General features: G+C 39.8%; 1 protein-coding gene across 2 annotated transcripts in view; it reads left to right on the top strand.

The window, feature by feature from the left end:
• ints6 (integrator complex subunit 6) overlaps positions 1 to 17,554 on the top strand; it is an 83,836-nt gene that overhangs the window by 53,857 nt on the left and 12,425 nt on the right. The window contains exons 10-13 of one of the 2 annotated variants that reach the window (XM_052014195.1): positions 6,803 to 6,897; positions 12,449 to 12,559; positions 15,062 to 15,277; positions 16,775 to 16,901. In XM_052014195.1, coding sequence (XP_051870155.1) covers positions 6,803 to 6,897; positions 12,449 to 12,559; positions 15,062 to 15,277; positions 16,775 to 16,901 — 549 coding nt within the window. Of the gene's footprint in view, positions 1 to 1,928; positions 2,054 to 6,802; positions 6,898 to 12,448; positions 12,560 to 15,061; positions 15,278 to 16,774; positions 16,902 to 17,554 lie in introns of those variants that run through there. The other variant, XR_007956201.1, reaches the window with a different exon arrangement.

Here is a 17,554-nt window from a genome sequence, read left to right as displayed (position 1 = left end):
GCATTCTTGTTAATTTATATTGATTGTGGTCATTGTCTATTTATTCTATGGGATGCAAATGCAGATGGGTTGCAAAGAAGTTATTTGAACTGAAATATCATGCAATGTTCTCATAAAGAATCAAATACCATCTGAGTCAGTCTTGTGATGAGTAATATTGTTTGAATTAGAATTAAATGACTGGTGCTTCTGCTGAAAGTCACTTCATTTACTGACTGCAAGTCAGAAACACTGAAAGTCCTTTGAGCTGTGAAAATGCCAGCTCAGTCAGTGTTCATTGTGATGATATCTGACTACATTGCATGCTTGCAAAAAAGAAAGGTGACATATTGGGCAGTTTGGCTTGTTGCCTATGTTGGCTGGGAAGAATGTACATTCGGTCAGGATCACTTGTTTGGAGTCATAATTGTGCATCTTTTAAGCATCTTGTGGAGATGCAATCAGGATTCCTCTACTCTTTGCAGTACTTTGTAATTGGCCTGTAAAAGAATAATTAAGCATTATCACTTGCTATTAAGTGTAAGCCTAGTTGTTCTGCAGTGCCACAAGTCAAAAAAAAATCTGTGCGGTATACTAATGTGTTGCACCATTCCAATCACTGAGTACTGATTGCACAGTGGATGGTTCATGTGCTATTCATAGACATATTCTTACCCACTTGGCTTGGAGATTAAACTTAATCAAGGAAAATAATAAGTAAGGAAATGTTGATGACACGGCTGTTGTTGATTTAAAATGCCCTGGCAGTGCTGTTTCATTGTTTACCTCGTTTTAGAGTAATAGGCATAATTGAGGGAAGCAATGGGTGGTACTGGCAGGAGCTCACCTCATTAGAGTAGAAAAGCTGACTAGACAGCAGCTGTGTTCCTGCTCAAATGTGATTGCCACCCACCACCCATCTTGAAGGCCAGTTATGTGATTTGTGATAGACAAATTGAAAATTGCCAATTTTGTCTTTGTTTTCTGGAGAAAAATGGATTGAGGCATGATTTTTCTTATTTGTTGAATGAACCTTGTGTAGATGAGGAAATTGTATCTATGGAGAATGCCATAACTTCAGTGATTGTTCGTATTTGAATCATAGAAAAGTATAGCATAGAAACACCCTTTCAGCCCATCTCATCTATGCCGACCATGATGCACATTTCTGCTAGTTGTCCAAACATCTTTTAAATGTTGTAATGGTGTCTGCCTCTGCCACTTCCTCTGGCAGCTCATTACAGATATTCACCACCCGTGTGGAAAAGCTCATCCTTCAGATCTCCTTTAAATTTCTCCCCTTTTACCTTAACGCTGTGCCCTCTAGTTCAAGAATCCCCTGTCATGGGAAAAAAGGATTCTGACCTATCTATCCTATCCATGCCCCTCATATTTTTATAAACCTCTGAAGTCACCCCTCATCCTCCTCTGTTCCAGTGAGAATAAACCCAGCCTATTTTATCTCCTTAACTGCAGCCCTCCAACACAGGCAACATCCTGGTGAAATATTGTGGATTATGTGGAATGGAAATCATGGATGTATATAAGTTGATTACAATTAAATATTGTCTTGTTCTCCAAGCTTCTATTGCTCAATTTGTTTTAATGGAAGGCAAGATTGCAGTCTGACCCACTTCTAGTTGTGTAATAATTGTAGTCCCAAAGGTTGTTTGCTTAATGCAACCATCAATGCTCATATAATGGTTTCTTAATGTATGAACTCTGCATGTGTTTAACACAGAAATTGGCAGAGTTGCTGATCACTGACTTGTGACATGTTTACACAAAAAGAGTCAGTGCTGTTTTGCTTCAGAGTTCATTTTTTGAACAGTTATAGAAAATCTGCTTTTGCATCTCTGCTACTAGGCCTTGGTATTGCTGTATGTTGCATTTATTTATTGTTCATGAATCTAATGATGGTATATGTGTGTGTGTCTTTACATGTCCAGAGAAATGCAATCAGCACGAACTGGGCCTGACCAATAAGCCTCTCTCTCGACTTCCTCTGACAGTCAGAAAACATGGTTCATTGGTCGACACCAAGGCCCGCCATTGCTGTTGCATTGTTTCATGGGTAGGTAACTTTTGCTGAACTCTGGTATTATGTAACATTTTCTCATGCAATTGCTTCCCTCCAATTTATTTGGATTTCATGAAGTTGCATTGTAATTTGGTATGAATTTATACTGGGTCATAATGAATACTGGTAGCATTCTGTTAAAACTTGAATTAGCTACCTCCTTGACAAGTCAATTGCACATTATTCACCGTTTCTTAGTTCATTTAGGTGAGGTGCAGCGTTGTCTACAGAAGTGTATAAAAATAATTAATTGGAAGAGCAAGGGTGATATTTAAAACTTTTTTTTTGCTCAGTGGATTAATAATGAAGTTGAGTTTATCCAATACTCTGTGCTTGTTAACATATATTGGCTCCTGGTCCAGCAGTGCCTTTGTTTAAAAAAAAATTCATTCTCCGGCAATTTAAGTTGTTTCATAGCCTTGGCTCTCCCATAACCCCATGCACCCTTTGAGAACTCTGCATTCTTCCAATTCTGGTTTTCGTGCACTTACATCTCCTTCAACCCATTGTTTGTGACTATTCTTTCATCTATTTTGGGCAGCAATCTCAGGAATTACCTCTGTTTCAGTACCCCTTCCTTCTCCTTAAGACCCATCTCCTTTGACTAAGCATTCAGTAACCCATCTTGTGTTTCCTCTTTTGGCTCAGGGTAACGTTTTTCTTGTCCGAAAATACTCCCAGGGTATGCCTTGGAACACATTACATTAATTTTGCTATATGATTCTAAATTCTAGTTGGATTGAACTGTGAAACAAAGGCAATATATATTTATATTATACCTTTTTAACATGGCAAAATCATCCAAGTTGTTTCAAAGATATTGTCAAATAAAAGTTGACACTGCTATAAGAGGCATCTAGACAGATGGTCAAGCTTGGTCAAAAAGATGGGCTGGTGTGGAGGGTGAGGGAGGGAATTCCAGACTATGTGGCCTTGGTAGCTGAATGTGCAGCCTCCAGTAAAATTGCTGGTTTATGAGGCATCATCAGAGTAGTGCAGAGATGTGAGTCTTAAAGAGTTATTAGAGATGGAGAGTAGCCAGCTAATGGAAGTAATTGAAAATAAAGATGGGAGCTGAAACTCTTGCTGGGCTGGAAGCCATTCTTAGCCAACAAGCACAGGTCCCTGTTTTCTTCATTTTTGCAACTGTTTTGCATCATTTTGAACTTTTTGATTATGCCTTGTTCTTCCCTTTCTCTTGTCTCATCTTTCTTGACAATTCCAAAATAGGAGGGAACGACCATCAACAGATCAGGGTACATAAAACTCAAATGAAATCATTAATTTTAATTTGCCGGATTTTCCAATTAAATATTTCAGATGCATTTTGAATTGACTTTAGCTGGAACTATGTATGTTAAGTGTTGGTTTTGTTATAGAAGATTGTGCTGTCCTGCAGCTTTTGTTTTGGAACAGACCGTGTTGTTCGTGACAACCTATACAGTGCCATTTAAAAAAAAAGTTTTCTTGATATTCCTTTGATTTCCTGGGTCTCCTCATCACTGACACAAGAAATTGGAAAGAACCTGCTGCACACATCAAGTGACACGTGGAGTAAAATTTTTCAAGTGGCATTGTATTACCTGACAACCTGCCTTGTTGGGTAAATCAGTCAGCTCTGCTATGAACTTTCCATTTGCTTTGCGTGAGCCTTTTCTCAGACTTTAGCGCTCCACAAGTTTGAGGTTTGACTTCAAACAGACAAATTGTGAGAGCTTTCCAACTCTACTTCCTTTCTTCTCTTTTCCTGTTCTCTACTGCAAAGCATGGTTTAATGGATAAATTGACAGACAATTTGTTGCTTCCTCTGTTGCTTTCTGGATTAATCAAATGAAATTTTCACAAATGTTGCAAGCTGTATCTTTGTCATTTTGCTTAAATTTGATAATCTGACACCCTGCAGAGCATTGATTTGTTATATTGCTCTTGTTCCTGCAGTCCAAACACTCTGAGGCACATTCCCCTGTACTTCGGGTGGTGTGGGGGGACGGGGGTGAGGGGGGAGGTGGAATATATCCATTTGAGCTATGTACTGCTGTGCCTGGAGGCCAAAGCAAATCTCTGCCATCTGATGGCACATCTGCAGCAATTAATTGCCCACAGCTGCGTGTGGAGAGGCTACCTGTGAGGGCTGCTGTTGGACTGGCCAAGATAGAATGGTGTGGCTGTTCAGAGCTGAGGTGGTGCCTTCAGGGCTGCACCCTGGCCAGCATGGTGAGTGTGAGCTGTTCTGCAGACTGGCAGTACCTGCTCTATGTGTTGGCAGACTGCCTGAATCCTACAGTCAGTGTTATCACTTTTGGATCTGATGGAAGGTGCTGTTTCCCACTTCAGTTGGTTGCATTGCTCTCCCCAGCCCAGTGACTTGTGTATGGTAACGAACAAAACAGTGGTCACTTGCTATTGAGATTTTTATCATTGGGAAAGCTGTGGGCTGGAGAGAAATGTGCACCTAAACGAAAAGGGAGATGGCAGTCTCTGCGTTCAATAGGAGGTGATATGAGAGACCACAGGATCTGGCCGTCTGCCAACACATGGAGAAAGTTCTGCCAATCCCCAGCAGTGACCTGTGCACACCATGGTAGCTTGGGTGCAATACTGAGCAGCCGTACCAGTCGACTTGGCTTGCCCAACTGAGGTCCTCAGGGACAGCTTCTCTGTATCCAGCTGTGGAATGCCAGTAGAGGGCAGGGATTCATGCCAGATTTCTGGTACAGCAGTGGGGAGGGTAAGGATTTGCACAGCAGCGTACAGCAACAGGGTGGGTGGTGGTTGCATCAAGTTCCTGACATTGTAGAGGGGAGGGCAGGTTTACACCAGGTTCCCAGCATTAGCAACGCTGAAGGTAACACGTCTCTCTCTGCTGCCATGCCCCATTGTAACGTTGATTCCATTTGTGCTCGTTTCCGAGAACACATCTTGAGTGCTAAGCAAGGTACCGGTGTAATTTGTTTACTTTCTCCCTGTATATGGGTTTTTGTTAAAAAAAACACTTCGTTCTTGTGTTAATTTTGTCTTATGAGGACACTTCTCCCCACACACATTTAATCCCCTTCTTGTACTTTGTTTTGATAGTGACCAGACTCTGGGCAAAGAATGCCTTAAAGTAATTCCAGATAGTTTTCCTTGTCAGATTGCTGATAAAGGGGGGAAGAGTTGGGCATGTTGAGGATTTGTGCTTTATAGGGTATATTGAACTTATTAGTTGCAAATGACCTTATTAGTTCGAATAAAAGAAATCCACACTTTGTGCTTTGCTACTGCTCCCAAGGTCCAAATTGGATTGGCAATTACAACAGGTATGTACTGCTTGGACTAAGTGAAGCAGCAGATTATCAAGTCAGCACAACTGAGGACTAAAATGGCAGGTTCCATATTCATTTCTGTCCACGTAGTCCAGAACCAATGAGCATTATAAATATGTGAGCAGTGTATCTGATGCTGTTTTGCATTACAGAGGTTTGACTAAATTATGCTGGTCTTTATGCGTGTGTTTTGACTGATTCCTACTCATTCAAAATTCCAAAAATGTGGAAGTTGCTTCAATTTGTTTTATCTTAAAGTGTTGTTACTCCGGTGTTACTGTTAATGGCCTTCAGGTACAAATTCCTTATGGAAATGTTTGGTGCTGGATACCTTAGTTTTAATAGTACCATATGATGTGACTGAAAATGCTTATTCATCAATTGATGACTTGACAAAGGTTTTGAATTGCATGCTGAAGTTCCATTGTTATTACTGCCTTAAAAATAGTTTTAAAATAAAATCGGGAATCTTGGTGGTGGTGTCAAATTTCTCTGACAGACAAAATTATTTCATTTTAATATTTCGGAGACCTTGATTTTTGGTCAGTTTTGGTGCATTATGGGAAATGTTCATGATGCAGAATAACGTGGGTTCTTGAGCATTTCGGGGCTCTCCACATCAGTTGTATTGTGGCCAAGTATGGAGTAAATTTCCTTCTGATTTGGCGTAATGAAATGGCTTCTATAACTTTGGAACAGTGTCCATAGCTCTGGCACCAGCCATTTCTTTGAAGCCACAGTTATTCTTATGCATGGTTAGGTTTACTTCAAAGAGTCAAAGTTCTGCTGCCATGCTGAGGAAAAACTAGATTCTGTACAATATACTTGAAACATGAACAATCGATGCAGGTTTCCAGGAATCTGATTGCAATTAGCAGCAATGAACAAGTGGGTGAATAAAATTGTAATGTGGACCTAGATATATCGGGTAGCATGCTTGGTAGCCTTCACAATGAGGGAGAGGAAGCATTCATTCAACACTCTGCTTTGAACCTGAATTGAAGGGATATTAGTTTCTGGTCTACAAACATTTTTAATTGGAATGTGGATTTGTCTTGCATGTATTCAAAACCTATCATTAAATGAAGTATTTGGGATCCATCGTCAACCAACCTTGGAGGTGCACTAGTGTTCAACCCTATAATGCTATTAGATAGGTTGAAGCAGGTTTGATTTTATTCCCTCTTCTCCTATTCCACCTCAAGCATAAACCAAGATCTTGAACCAGGCCAGCTTCGTAATGGAAAAGGCAGAGGATCATTATGGTATATTTAAAATAAAAAGGCCTGTGGGGAAAACACTCTGGATTTATCGCCTGCAACAGAGAATAACCCTTTAAAGATTTTTCTTCTTAAAAAAAACCCACGTCAACTGGTGTACAAAAGAGAATTTCTTCATCCACTTAATAATTCATTATTATTTAATTTTTGTTTTGCAGATGATTTGTTTAAAGTGCATAAGCTGAAGCCAGTTATGAAATGGCGACAGGCATTTGAAAATTACTTGAAGACAATGCCTCCTTATTATATTGGGGTATGTTTAATTTGATATTTTGCTTCATTTGTAAATCTAATTTGCAATTATATATGTAGATTCATTGTGGGTGAGAGCGCTTTGGCTATAGTTGATAGTTAAGACAAAGTTTTAAAGGCATAGTGTTTCTCAATTAAACTTTATGTCTGTGGTGGGGAAAGGAGGGGTTGTTGGTGAGGAAAGAGAAAAGATGCATCTTGCACTGACTTGGTCAATAACTGTTGATGCACTGAGTTTTTGACTGAGTTTTTAACAGTTTGTTAAAGCTGCATCTTGCATTGTGGACATGTGAATATGCAGCAAACAGAATGGTCATTTCAAAATTTAGCATGATGTTGCCCACTTTCATTCTGATACTTTGTCATGCGGTTAAACTTCAATTTGCAAATCCTGGCCAACTTTATAATCGTTAAAGGATTGATTGAGTTGCCAGAGCATGGTGTCTGAAAGCAGAGCCACATCATGCAGTTCATCTGTAACTCACTTCTAGTGTTTGTTAAGAAATATATTGGGCAGTATTTCTGAGTTGTTGGTGCAAGCATTCTCATGCCTTTTCCAGTTTTTAATGTATCTATTAGGCTGTCTTATGCAAATTGCTGTCTAAAGCTTTCGAAGAATACCTCCATGAACATTTAGTAAAAGAATTGAAATTTATTTTAGAATCCAGATCAATTTTCACTTGTGTGCTACAGAATGGACTTAAGCATTATTTGGTTTGATTATTGTTTTGCTGCAGATTTGTCCAAGAGGTTTAAACTATTTTCACAGTGCAGTACATCTCATAAAGTAGATTTTATCATGTTTTTTTAAGGAGGAGTGCAGTTTGTGCCTTGCATAAATAACATAGCTGAATTGGCATCTAATATTTTTAATGAGTTAAAGACAAAATAACTTTTAAGTCTGGGGAACATAAGATACAACAAAATGTGGACACTTTTCAGGTCATTCTGTGTGTAGTGTAAAAATAATAAGCTGTGTGCACCTATTCATCCCCCTTTCCCTTGTTCAGGTCCTTAAATGGCATTTCTGTGATAGGTATCTAATCTGGGGCTGGCTTTATACCCAACACGTTCATTGATGTGGGTTTTTTCCAATCGATACAGTCTGACTTCTGTGCCTGCAGCATTTTCTGTTGCATTTTCTCATTTCATGTACATTTTTCCTGATTAGATGATGGCAACTGTTAATCACCCAGACCAAATAACATGGTTTAGGTGTGTCAACATTCCTCTAAATATCACAGATGACCCTCTTACATTGAATGTGTGTCTACAGGTTGATGTGTAATATAAAAAAATCAGTTTTTATCAGAAGATTACTTGATTTGCAAAGAATAAAGTATGCCTTGCTATTATTGCCCCAGCAGAATCTATTTTAATGTGAAGTCACTGAATCATTGCATGCCTAAAGTGGGAACTGGTGATCTTATTTTGCACTAATTGAGCCTTTGATGCTGATGACTTTTGCAGAGGAATAGGGCTTTGTCTGAGTGAAGCATGTGACAATACGGAGACTAAAAAATTTAAGGACTACAATTCAAATGCTGATTTGTCATGTTTAATTGCAGAAAAAATGCTCAAGTTGGGTTCAATCAAGTGTATTTGTTGGAAAAAAAGACTGCTATACTTGTTGAGGAATGTAGTTTGTACTTCAACTTTCTCTGAGCTACTGTTAAGCTAAGTTACAAGAATTGCCCATCGTAGTAATTGATTTAATGTGAAATGTCAATAAATATAAATGGGTGAAATACATTGTAAAGCTTTAATTTCTGGACATTTTGCATCAAACTGGCATAAAGCGAACTCACCAGGGAAGGAATTCACTAAATTTGAATACTTAAGTGTGTAAAGTTGGAGGACGATTAACCAGATTGTGCTGTGAACTCTTTTCCATTTCAACCTTACTGTGTCAGTTGTACAACACTCAAGCCTCAGTCAGAAAGTTTTGGGTTCTAATCCTTGTGGAGACCTGAGCACCAGAATGTAATCTAATATTATATTGGTGTACTGAGAGTCCTGTGCCATCTGAGCTGCTCTCTGGGATGAGATCTAAACAGAGGCCCTGTGTCCTCGGTGTCTTGGTCAATATTTAACTCTCAATCAGTGGCAGAAACAGATTGTCTGGTCCTTATTGCACTTTGTTGGACATTAAACACAGCAGCCAGTCTGTGCACAGTAATGTATTGAAGTGATTACACTTGAGAACATATTTAATTGGCTGTAAAGTGTTTTGTGATGGTTTAATATTGTAAATGGTCTAGGATAGAGAATTGCAACAAAATACCTTAGTTTTTATTTAATGGCCTTACTGCAGCTGTTAGTGCTTTGTAATTCCATGAAACACAAGTCCCACTTGATGACAGAATCAGTGCCAGTATGTAAAGGTGTTTGAAGGTTGTTGTGTAAAATGTTGCAACTAGTGGTTCCAGCCACTTTGTTTTGTTTCACTTAAGGGGTGTGACCATACCAGGCAACTACAGCATTTATTGTCCATTGCTAATTACCATTTAACTGAGGAGGCAGTTAAGAGTCAATTGTATTGGTGGGTCTGGAGTCACATACAAGCCAGACTGGTTAAGGACAAAGGACACCAGAAAACCACGTCTTTATTTTCAGCACTCTGGTTTCATAATGACATTACTAAGGCTGGCTTTTTGGTGAAGGTTATAGGATAGAGGTAGAGATATTTCTGCCTGCAGTGATGAAGAAAGCAATTGCCTAAAATTACCAATGAGTTTCTTTAGTCAAAATGTTAAGTCTCTACTACAAAAGGGAGACACAAGAAATTCTGCAGATGCTGGAATCTGGAGCAATACACAAAAAGTGCTGGAGGAACTCAGGTCAGGCAGCATCTATGGAGGGAAATAAACAGTTGACATTTTGGGCCGAGACCCTTCATTGGGACTGGAAAGGAAGAGGGCAGAAGCCAGAATAAGAAGTTGGGGGGGAGGGGAAGGAGCACACACAGGCAGGTGATCGGTGAGTTCAGGTGATAGGTCAGTCCAGGTGAGAGGGGGAAGGTTGGGGGAGGGGCAGAAGATGTAATAAGCTGAGAGGTGATAGGTAAAAGAGGCAAAGGGCTGAAGAAGAAGGAATCGGTAGGTGAGGGCAGTGGACCATGGAATAAAGGATGGAGGAAAGCAGAGAGAGGGGGTGAGGGGAAGATGTACCTGGTGGTAGGATCCTGTTGGAGGTGGCAGAAGTTGCGGAGAATGATATATTGGATGCGGATGCTCGTGGGGTGGTAGGTGAGGACAAGGGGAACCCTGTCCCTGTTATATTGGTGGGGGGAGGGGGTGAGAGCAGACGTGCGGGAAGTGGAGGAGATACAGGTAAGGGCAGCAATGATGGTGATGGAAGGGAAACCCCAGTTACTGAAAAAGGAGGGCATTTCTGATGTCCTAGAATTAAAAGCCTCATCATGGGAACAGATGAGGCAGAGGGACTGGGAGAAGGAGATGGCGTCCTTGCAAGTGACAGGGTGTGAAGAGGTGTAATCAAGGTAACTGTGGGAGTCAGTGGTGGTGGAGGGAAACTGGTTGGGTCTGTTATTGAGAAAGAAACAGAAAGCCTTAAGGCCTTCCTGATGGGGGATGGAAGTGTAGAGACTCGACATCCATGGTGAAAACAAGGTGGTCAGGGCCGGGGAGCTGGAAGTTGTTGAAGTGATAGAGAGCATGCAAAGTGTCACGGACCTAGGTAGGAAAAGTAGTGAAGGCAACTAGCACAGAGGCTTTTAAGGGAACACTGGATTAACGTGAGAGAGTTGTGTTGACAGGTTTAGATGAAAAATGATGGGGTGGGGTTATGTTGAGTGTAAAGATGTTAATTCCAACAAATTCTATGTATCCTGAAGACAAGTTACATCACACTTTACAAATCTCAACAAATCATCATTCAAGCCCAACCTGTTAAATTCAGGAGCTGTTACCTTTTAGGGGAAAAAATTAGACACTCTCTGATTCAAATATAACTTCTCATAGAAAATTTTAAACTATTATGATCCCTGAATTTTTGCTAATGTATAATTCCATGCTTTTCTTTCAAATGGCTGAGAGTGTGCTTCCATATTTCTCTATCTAGTAACCTTTTCCAAGTTACATTAAAGCTTTCATCAGTTAACTTGGAAACAAATGTAGGAAGGATGATTTTGGAACACAGTGCGTGAATGCAGATATAAGCTTTTGGTCCTCAACATGTGTTGTTGACTTGCCTGGCAGAACTTTGTTTTCAGCTTGGCCATGTTTTATGAGGGCTGGTCTGGTTGCAGAGCCATGTTTCCTGCCTTCTGCTTTTGCACCGATATTGACAGAAAATTGGATAATGAAGGTCTTGTGATTCATACAGGGTGCTGTGATGTGTGTTGTAGGTGATGGTGTGAGATGAAGTGCACAAATTCTTTATCAATTTGGTGAAGGTCAAGTTTGGCCTCCTAGTTGATGTGACTCACCCATGCATCACTGGAATGCTTGGACTGCATATTTATACAAGGTGCTTCACTGGTCCTAATATTCCATGTGCATCAGAAAAAATTCTGACTATACTGGCAATGGCCTGTATCTGTGGGGCATGTTTAATGTTCAGTGTCTTTGGTATGGATTTCTCATACCAGATATCCTTACCACAAGTCTCCCTGGGTTTACATTGCTTTACACCGGTGTTGAAGTTTGTGATGTGACATTGACAGTTGGTGCCGAAACAATTACTCAAACAAGTGTGTATATTGTATAAAGATAACACTTAAAATGCAGTTTGGGTGACATTAAATAAGATAAGACATCTTTATTAGTCACACGTACATTGAAACACACAGTGAAATACATCTTTGGCGTAGAACGTTGTGGGGCAGCCCGCAAGTGTCGCCATGCTTCCGGCGCCAACATAGCATGCCCACAACTTCCTAACCCGTACGTCTTTGGAATGTGGGAGGAAACCATTGCACCCGGAGGAAACTAACACAGGTACAGGGAGAACGTACAAGTTCCTTACGGACAGTGGCTGGAGTTGAACCCGGGTCTCTGGCGCTGTAATAGTGTTATGCTAACCACTACACTACCGTGCCTGCCCTGTTATCAAACATCTAGACATAGCAGTTTATGAATGCTCCAGGAGCAGAACTGTAAGTTGTTTGTTTGCAAGTGTGAATCTTAATTTCAGTGACAGAGCAAAGTATATCCTGCTGGAAGAACACAGTGGGTCAAGCAGCATCTATGGTGGCAGTGGGATGATCAACACTTCTGTCATTTAGTCAGTGCTGGACTGATGCAGGATCTCGACCTGAAACGTCAACCATCCCTTGGCCTCCACAGGAGCTATTTGACCCACTGAGTTCTTCCATCAGTTTATTTTTTCTTCCAAATTCCAGCATCTGCATCCTCTTGTTTTATTTCAGTGTCCATCCCCTTCAAGTAAGGTGCTCAGACTTGAAGAATTTGCTGAGGTGTTGTGCAGAGTTGGTGCGGTGTGAAATTTCACAGCAGATTTCTGCATTCTGATGATTCCCTGAGTGTTAATGACATTTGATAAGTAAATATTTTGTTAAATTTCATCAGCCTTTGAAAAAAGCACTGAGGATGATGGGAGCTCCGAACTTGATTGCAGAAGGAGTGGACTATGGTCTCAGCTACAGTGTCATCTCTTACCTCAAAAAACTTAGTCAACAGGTAAGGTTATATTTTAAACTTATCTAACCACTTCTTTCCGGCAGCCTTCCCACACTGGGGTATTACTGGATCTATTAGGAGGAAAGCTTAAATATTTCCTGTAAAGAATAGACAAGTTTTTATCCAAGTTTGCAGCCAAGTTGACTAAAGTTAAAAGTCACTTGTCAATTGTGCATTGGTGAGGAAGTACCAACACTTAGTTATTTCACAGAGCTCCATCCTTGCCAATACATGTTCGTTGACAGGAGGGTAAAATTAATACTGTTTTCTCTGTGTACTGTTAGTCATTCTAATGCAGAAGAATTGAGGCATGGGGCAGATCAGCCATGATCATATTAAATGATTGGGCACGCTTGAGGGGCCTACATCTGTTAATTTTCTAGCATTGCTTTGTTTTGTATCTTCCAACCGTGCTTCAGCTAAAGTTTGTAGATAATGTTTGCTCTCTTGATCTACATTTCTGACCAAGTCACTGAGATCTGCATTCTGAGTTGCTTCACTGATTGTAAGCAAGTAACAGTGCTTCATCTTAATGATATTAGTACAGAATTCACCTAACGCCTCAAATCACGATTAAAGTTGGGCAGTGAGAGACTTGAGTGTACTTTAGAGGTAATTTTCTGTGAAAAAGCTATTACACCTGCTTTATGTGCAACAAAACCGATTTTTAAAGGGATGATTGATTCTGGCTCAACTTCCTGCTAAGAGTACAGTTTTTTTTTCTGAGGCAGATCCTCAGAATGGAAACTGGTTTTCTTCCACTCTAGTTTGAGGGTTCTGAGGTGGCTGGTGAGGCAAAGGTGGGAGGTACTTTATGGGATGGGTAGGTAGTTTTGTAAGGTGGTGCGTACCTTCCACCTTTTAAGCAGAGCTTCTGTGTGTTTCCATTACATGGACTTGAAGTTCTGAATGCAATCCTAATTGCTCACTTTTCCTTGAGCGATCTTGAGTCTGTAACTCTCGGAAGTCATTGTGGATGCTGCATTTTATCATTCGTGCACATCGTTGAATGTTTTCATTTATCTGCCTGGCAATCTCTTCCTGTAATAAAATGTTAGAATAGTATGTCAGATTCAGGATCCTGATGTCAGGTGTGTAACGGTGTGGCCTGTGTAAAGGAACCGACTGATATTATTGGGACCAAGTTACTGGTGATGTTGGCCTGAGAGGGGGCACTGATATTGGATTGCTTATTCTTCTGGTGAAATTGAGGATTTTGCAGAGGTGGTATCAGTGACATGATTTTCCAGTGCCTTGATGCCTGTTATAGGTACTCCAGTCCTTAAAAGCGTTTAGGAAGGCAGGGATCACTGTTGTTTAGTAGACATGAGTTTTGGGCCACATTTGAGGACTTAATCTTGAAGCATGCTTTGCCTCAGTTGAGCAAAGGCTGTGCTGGTGCATGGAAGGTGATGTTTTTTATAACTGATATTTGCTTTAACTGAGAGATGCCACCTGAAATTTCCAGAATCCCTCCAAGAACCTTTTATTGTTTGCAACTAGTCTGCAGTGGAGGCTGGTTCGCAGAGGACCTTTTATCTCTGGGTGTTGGGTGCAAGGTCCTTATCAAACTTCAGTGAATGAGTTGACAGTGGCTTGGTTTCTGAACACATGCAAACACAAGAATCACCCACATACTGCACCTTGACTATAGTGTGGTTTTCAAGTGTGGTCATAGTTGTACAGCACAGAAACAGGCCCATTTGCACCAATATGACACCAATGACAGAGGATGCACAGACTCCACACAGACAACGCTGGAGGTCAGGATGGTCACTGGAGCTGTGAGCCAGCAGCTCTACTAGTTGTGCCACTGTGTTGCATCATATGTGAATTGTTTACCAATAGTTCTGAAGATTGGCTCTACTCCTGCTGGAAGCTTGTTGGAGGAGAGGTGCAGCATTATAGTGATAAACATTTTGAAAAAGCAGGGGCAATAATGTAGCCTTGTTTGACACCCATCTTCACTGAGATTGGCTAACCTATTGGTTAGAATCGTGGCTTGCATTCCATCATACAGCAAATGTAAAATGGAGACAAATTTCTCTGGGTAACAATGTTAAATGAGTGTTCCACAAGTTCCTCCTCGTCAAAGGCTTCAGTGGGAGAGGCCATATATAGTGGCTGCTGGTGCTCACTACAATTCTTTTCAAGTTGTTGCACATTGTTGCTTGTTTACAGTTTAGAAATAACTGTACTAATCAAGCATTTGATTCATGCTTTGAGACAGATTATGAAAGTGCAATAAAAATTCAGTTTCCTTTTTAAAAAATCTGAACTTAGTTTGTCTTTGAATGAAATCATTTTAGTCCTTGAATATATTTGTGCACTTTCTTTAGATATTTTGTCATTGGTCATTCCTGCACCTGGAACGTGACATTAATTTGACATTTCTTTAAATATTTAGTTAATAAACAAAAAGTATTTTTGAACTCTTTCTTTGCTGACTTTATCATGAATTTTGACATTTCCTTCATAAAATGTCCTTCTTCCAATTCTTAGGCTAAACTAGAATCTGACCGAATCATAAGTTCAGTGGGTAAGAAACCACTCCAAGAGTCTGGCATTAAAGTAAGAAACAGAAGCAATGCCCTCTCATTAACACAGCGCAAAGACTTGAGGCAAATTCTGATGGGCATCACAGGGGAGCCTCCATACAGACTTATGGATCTAAATATGAAGGAATTTGCTGGCTTTCAAATTGGGATTCTGAATAAGGTGAGACATCTTTCAGGTATTTGTAATTTGAGATTTAAAAATTATTTTTCTGCAGAAGTGAGAATTATTACTTCAGTATATAAAAAAACCCAGGAATCACAAAGGCTTGTAAAGTTAACTTCTCCATGGAGCTGTCAGCCTGGTTTGAAAATGGAAAGCTCCCCTTTTGGTTTTGGAGATCTCTTGATCTTCATAACTTTTTGGGGATGATACTTCAAGTTAGACCTATGAAGGCTGTAATTCTCTGAAGGAGACATTTATTTCTAGTTAAAAATGTTTTTAGAAGCAATGTGCTGTACCAAGCATTCCAACAAAAGTTAACTTGATTGGTAAGTACTCTCCTGTGAAATAAGCTTACAGTGCAAATTTCATAATCAGTAAATCAATTAGAGCCCGTCTTATTTAAGAGGCAATTTGCCTGAAGTTATTCTGTTCAAACAGGAGTGTAATGATGAAAGTGATCTCATAACCTGATTTGCCTTTACAATAAGACTATATATATATTAAGATATGCAAGGTACTGAGGTTGGGTGGGGGTTGAGGGGAATTGATCAGAAAAAGAAAAACTGGCCAATTTTTGAACAGAATTTCCAGAAAACTGGTTAGAACTGGTCACCAGATACATTGTGATGAATTTCTAGACCAAAGGCAGAAAGAAGCATCTTGAATGAGAGATCTTTTTGTCAAACTGTTTCATCTTGTGTGAGTATAGAATTTGTTGGTTACTCCCCTGAAATTGCATTGATGTGCAGACAAAATTGATATTTTTGGGGGTATTGGTGCTGAACTAACTGGAGTTTATCATAACTTCAGAATGATGAATCTTGCTAAACAGTGAACCTACTGGGCAAATAGCTCTAAATTATTTTAACATGTTTGATATCATAATGCTGTAAAGCATTGCAACACTGTGGAATGGGACTTTATTGCAATTATGTGAGTCTTGTTTTCCCATAAAAATTTTCCCAACAAAATTAATCTCTCCAAAAAATTAGATCAGAATTGATCTTTAAATAAAAGCCATTTGGCTTGAAAGATAATGTTTACTTCTAGCTGGATATATTCATACACTTTAGGTTCCAAGACAAGGCCTTGGCACTTGAGTTTATTTATGGGTGTTCTGCTTGCTTTTCTCTATAGAAAGGCATTTTTCTTTCTCTTGTGTTTATTTGAATAATAGTCATATCTACCCTTCCAAATAAAAAAAATCGCTGAGGAAGTTTGACCTTCATGCAAAACCACTTGCTTTCTCCTGGTCCTAGTATCACCACAGCATCTCTAGCTTGAAACAGTAGACATTTCTGTTCATGAATATGTTTCACATGGACCTAAGTTGACTCTGCACTGGACAGAGTTATCAGTGCAACTGTAACTATGGAAGCACCGTACTCCTGGACCTGGTTGTTTGAGATCACCTTTAGTGAATGTCTGACATGTAGGAACATGTAATGGCATTTGTTGGTATCTAGATTTATTTTCTTTTAAAATTATTTTAAGGATTTGAAACCTCAGAGCTACAAGAATGCTTATGACATACCAAGACGAAATCTCCTGGATCAGCTTACACGCATGAGGTTAAACCTGTTGAAAACAGCACATGGTCCATTGAAAGGACAAGATGAAGGTAAAAAAAAATTCAGGACGTGGTCAAACACTTTGTACATTTCATTTGAATGGGTGCCGTGATCATGGGATAAGCATCATTTGGGTAATTAAACACCATTTTCAATATTTTTGGGGCGAAGCATTGAGGCAGGAAAAATTGACTGGGAGATGTTCTTAAATGAATCTTTTTCTTTTAGCACCAAAGCAGTCCGACAAACAGTGATGATCTTTTCTCATTGGGCAGTTTTAAGTGAGCTACTATTAGTTAAGCCTTGCTGCTGACCTGAAAGACCAAGTTATTGTTTACAGAATCCAAACTACCAAACACAAGTGGTGGCTGAATATTGATACAGAATGCCGAGCAGCTGTCTTGGTTGTGCTTTTCCTTCTAAGATTTATTCTGTTGAATTTAGTCATTTGGGAAGTTCGAAAAGAGATACTTGATGCTCAGTTAGAAGAAGGATACCTGCTTTTCTAGCACACTGTTACCTGGCGAGGTCCAAAAGTGCTTTGCAAAATACTGACAAATAGGACAGCAATAATTGCATTTGTCCAGCATCTTAAACCCAGGAAGAAAAAAAATCCCCAAAGGACTTCAGGAGAGCGTAATGGGATAAAAATTGAAACTGAACTAAAAATGATGGCAAATGCAATACTGAGAACTTTCAATAT

The sequence above is a fragment of the Pristis pectinata genome, chromosome 4, assembly GCF_009764475.1.
Source record: "Pristis pectinata isolate sPriPec2 chromosome 4, sPriPec2.1.pri, whole genome shotgun sequence".
In the NCBI taxonomy this organism is placed as follows: domain Eukaryota; kingdom Metazoa; phylum Chordata; class Chondrichthyes; order Rhinopristiformes; family Pristidae; genus Pristis; species Pristis pectinata.
Note: the sequence above shows the minus strand (reverse complement) of the source record. Positions and strands in the feature narration are given on the sequence as shown.